Source organism: Hakea prostrata, chromosome 6, assembly GCF_041222555.1.
Source record: "Hakea prostrata isolate BN-2017 chromosome 6, UWA_Hpros_2, whole genome shotgun sequence".
NCBI classification, from domain to species: domain Eukaryota; kingdom Viridiplantae; phylum Streptophyta; class Magnoliopsida; order Proteales; family Proteaceae; genus Hakea; species Hakea prostrata.
This window is the reverse complement of record NC_142605.1, coordinates 12,843,029-12,847,869: the sequence shown is the minus strand read 5'-3', so window position 1 is coordinate 12,847,869 and position 4,841 is coordinate 12,843,029. Positions and strand designations below refer to the sequence as shown.

General features: G+C 38.5%; 1 protein-coding gene across 1 annotated transcript; it reads right to left on the bottom strand.

The window, feature by feature from the left end:
• Positions 1 to 2,150: 2,150 nt before the first annotated feature.
• LOC149012268 (transcription factor bHLH94-like) lies at positions 2,151 to 4,459 on the bottom strand. The gene is made up of 3 exons (XM_089158695.1): positions 3,594 to 4,459; positions 2,993 to 3,409; positions 2,151 to 2,734 (listed from the first exon to the last, which is right to left on the bottom strand). The coding sequence occupies exons 1-3, from the start codon at positions 4,050 to 4,052 to the stop codon at positions 2,636 to 2,638; spliced, it is 975 nt and encodes a 324-aa protein (XP_089014821.1). The 5' UTR covers positions 4,053 to 4,459; the 3' UTR covers positions 2,151 to 2,635.
• Between the last annotated feature and the right edge of the window lie 382 nt (positions 4,460 to 4,841).

Sequence of the window (4,841 nt, the reverse complement as noted above, 5' to 3'; positions counted from 1 at the left end):
TGCTCTTCCCTGTGAACAAAGAATGTAGAGGTGCTCTTGCCCGTGAACAAAGATTATAGATGGTGTTCTTGCCCATGAACAAATATTGTAAAAGGATGCTCTTGTCCCATAACAAAGATTATAAATGTTTGATTCTCTACCCACCATATTGAAGAGAATCATTAGTGAAAATATCTTTTGAGGCCAAGAGAAGAGTAGACATAGATTTGTAAAGTCGAACCACTATAAAAACTTATGTTATAGGTTGTGTGTTTGCAAATTTGTTCAACTTCAATTTAATTTTTTCAATTATATTTAAATTTGCATACTTTATATTGTATATGAGATTAAACCATAAAAAATTCGGATAAATCCACTAGTTGTAACCTATTCACCCCCTCTAGGTTACATTAACAAAGAAGATAGTCTAAAATTGAATAGGAACCCTTGCCAATGTTGTGCTACTGCATACATAGTTGCATGGTTCGAGCTTGCAATGCATGCGCATAAGTTGCAAGAAGATATTTCCACACATCAGCAGACGTTGGCATCCCTACAACTTGAGCATGAACCACCTCGATGAGAGAGGACAGAAGCCAACTTTGCAAGATCTAGTCCTACCGCTGCCAAGAAAAGTATGCCGTATATAGAAAGCTCCTATTCCCAAAAAAAATAAAAAAACATACATAGAGAGATTATTATTTACATATAAAACAACATACATATGTCATATAATGAAGGAAATAAGGGAGGGGATATTCTACTTAATATCCCTAACACTCGGTAATCTGTAGGGGTTGCCGACTGGGTTGCTAGTTTATGATTTTTGCTCTTTGCTTTTTTTGTTTGATACACTAAGGCTGCATTTGTTTGTTAGAATAAAGGTGGGGTGGGAAAATTCTTGAAAAAAAAATTGTAGATTTCTTACTTTTCTCTAAAATCTTAAAATTGTAGATTGTTTGGTTGTTTGGAGTGGGAAAGTGAGAGACAAGCTTCCTTGAATCAATGAAACTTGTCTAGCGAGGTGACAACCCAACTTTTCCACCCCAAGGCTTTTTAAAACCCCACAAATTTGGTGGGGTTTTGTAGAAAAGTTTAGGAAAGTAAAAAGTGGGACCCACTACTATCACTTTTCCACAAAACCCTTTCTTTTCCTTTCCTTCTCCTTTACCCCACTACACATGGCGCCCACATGTTTTTTTTTACTACCTCACCTTTGCAAACAAACACAGCCTAAAGGAACTTGTGAGGATAGGTGAATCAGGCCAGGGTAACTTTACTTGCTGAGATGAGAGTGTTTAGTTCCTTTTAGTGTTTCTCTGTAATATTTCTCATTTCAAAATTCCATAAAGTCAGATCCATTTTATTCAGATGGAAGAGTGAACACCATCTTAGGATAAGTATTTTAGGATTAATTTTGACAAATATGAGTAACTGATTCACCCTTCTCAGTGCCAACTTGAAAATAAGAATCATCTTCCTCTATCTTTATGTTCAAACGAAGGGGGAAAAAATAATAAATAAATAATCTTAGGTAGGTGATTAGACTCATCAGCAAATTCGTGGTCAGTGGCATCTACCATTTCTCTATTTGTTCTGTGCCTACCTTTAACATCTCACTTCTGCCATACCTTCCTGCTGCTGCTTTTTTCCTCATGGGTACCCATCCATCCATCTCTCTCTTTTAGCGGCAGTCATTTTTTTTGGCTGTATCTCTCACTCTGTTGCCATCTTTTTCTCCTCCATTAGTACCCGTCTCTTTCTTCCCCAAGTGGTCATCTATACAACGTGGATACATAGAGTGAGAGAGTACTTTGTCTACTCTGTATCTTGAAGGATGCAAAGACATCAAAATTCGAAATGCATCGATACCAGAAACCCCTCACTGTTTTTTTCCTCCTCTAAAACAAAGAATATTTTCACTTCTTTTACCATATAAGACAAGTTATGGAGGGTCACGGAAAATGACAAATGTTGTTATTGTGTATGATCATTTGTTATTTGTAGCCATTCATGTCTTATCTCCCTTTCCTTCTCTGCTTTTCTTTGACGAGTCTTTTCCTTCACTGTAAATCTTAGAAACGCACCAACTTTACCTGGTTCCCATCTGTACTGGTTCAACCCAAGATTCCCCACATTAATGTGGGCTAGCTAGGGTTTAGCAAATGGGTATGTTTGAATGTTTCAGTTCCTATTAAGCAGCATTCGAAACGGAAATGTTTATGAGCGGCAAAAATCTTCCTTTTACATATAACATCCAGATTCAAATGGAACTGTTTTTAGCTGTTGGATTAGTATACCAGAAAGAGAAGACAAACAGTAGGATGATATAACTGTTCAAATTGATTTCTTGAGCACATTTCAGCGTTTTTTTTTTTCGGTCAACACATTTCACCGTTACACTTTGGTAGGCTGAGTTTACTGAGAAACCCAGAACACGAACAAGGTAACAATCATTCATTTTTGTTAATTAACATCACTATGTAAACAAGTAATAACTAATTAACTGTACAATAAAAGAAAGAAAATATGAAACACAGAATAGTAACAGAAAAGTTATTGTAGAAGTCATCAATTACATTTGAAAATCTTGTTACATTGTAGAAACTAAGTGAAACACAGATGATGTCCTTTGGAAACATGGAAATTTCTCAGGTTATGTCCTTAGGACAGTTTCCTCTTCAATTATACTGAGCATGTGGTGGACTGCACCAGCTATGTCATCTACTGAAGTCAGTTGGCAACCTTCCTCCACCTGCAATAATGAATATCTAGTTAGAGATTATATTTCCCTAAGAGATAGCAAAGGAAGTGGTTTTCAAACATAGAAACTTAATCACGAAAGAGGGAAGATTTTTTCTTTAATGAACTTCTTCCACCCATCTACCTCTCAATTCTGGAAAAAAGATAAGATGGGTGACTGTTACCTTCATCAATGATGTGAAAATAAGCCAGACCATGGTTTCCAACATGACCCGGTTCACAAGTAGTAGAGAAGAAGAAAAAGGAATACCTTGACATTGAAGGAATAGAGCACAAGATGGTCCAAGGTGGTGACATTGAGGTGAAGAATGGTGAGTCGGAGAGCTTGGAAGCTAGTTACCAATTTGAAGAGCTGTCTCGGTCTCCTTCTTGAGAGGATTCTCAGGTTAGCATGGGTTTCAATCAACGTAACCTCAATATCAGCAATGGCTGGTCTGCTCTCCAGTTGATATTTATAAGGGTTTTGACACCACTGGTACTGAGGATAACTGAAGAACTGAGCAAATGGGGCTGACGAGAAGCCTTTGTTTTTGGTCTCATTGGCTCCTTCTGCTCCTCCTGCTCCTCTTTGTTGCATTAAGATTTTCCTTGCTTCAAGTGATTGCAGAAGTTGTTCGAGCTCCTTCACAAATTCTATTGCTCCACCTACAATAGATGCTTGGTCACCCTACACTAGCAAGCCACATTTGTTAGCAAATTAAGGGCTCTACCTTCTGAAGCTAATGCAACTCCATTTCAAACCAAAGAAATTTGAATTACCATCTAACTAGAGTCATGCTTGGAAGGAATTCAATAAACTTAAAAATCAAATCTTTATGAAAATTAAGAAGGAACAGAAGGATAAAAAGTACCCTTTGAATGTAGGATTCAGTCATCATAGACCGTAGAACACCTAAATGTTCGTTCATCTGCTTGCGGCGGTTTCGTTCCACTGCAATGTGGTTCATCCTCTGTGTCTCAGCCTCCTCTTTGTTCTTGCAAACCCTAGACTTTCTTCTCCTCTTCTTTCTGCTTTGCATTGTTGGATGGCAAATTGAATTCCTATTTAGTTTCCTACTAATGGGTTCTGAAGAACCCATGCTGGGTCGCATCTCAGGCAAGGGTTGTCGTCGGCCGGAAGTCTGGTGGAAATCTACAGTTTCTAAACGACACAAATGTGGGTTGTTTTGAATCCCATCTGTAGAACTACTTCTCTCAAACAAGAAGCTTGTCCCTGAGGAGCCATGGCAGTAGCTTGGAGAAGTAGAGATGGTGTCATTGGGAAGGAAGTTGGAAAGCTCATGGGAAACAAGTGCCTCTAGTGCTGCCATTTGAAAATTCAAGACCCAACACTGTTAAAGCTTACAAATTCAAATTGAACCCTTGACACTGTGACAAGTACTTGCTCCAACTCAAATTAATTGCTACAAGTACAATCATTTCCTACGAGAAATCCTACTCACCATCCTTCAAAAGTTTCCTGCAAGCTCACTTTTTGAGAGAGAGAAGAAGAAAAGGGAGGTTTTGATAACAGAGAAGAGGCTAATTGGCATAGAGAGAGGGGAGGAGAGAGAGAGCTAGGATGAGAGGGTGCACGTGAGAGGACAGCAAAGGAGTTGTGCTTTTCTGCTTCAGAGGAGAGGAAGAAGGCAGAGTTCCCCAGAAGCCCTTCCAGGATTGCCAATTTCATTCACCTTGTGAGCCCTGCCAGTCTCTCTGGTATTAGCAGTAGGGGACCCAAAACCTATGTGGAAACATGCATAAAAACAAGATGACAAGCTGGTTATAAAAGAGCCTCAAAAAAATGCTACCCTTGACATTGAAACGTGTCTTGGGCTTGCTAGAAGTGATGACAGTTCCAGTACCTCAGATTCTCATAAAATAATTACATTGCCAAGCATTGCATGTGCTGATTCTGCCTTTACTTTCTCATTTCATCTCTCTCCAATCAGCATCGTATATTCGTATGTTGTATATTGTAGCTTATTCTTATTTCTTGGAAAAAAAAAGTATTTGATGGCACTTGAATCTCTACCTACATTCTACCCGAAGAAAAAGGAAAAAAAAAATCTCTACCTATAGATTAACCCTAGCATGGTCTTAGTGCATGGTATCGAAAT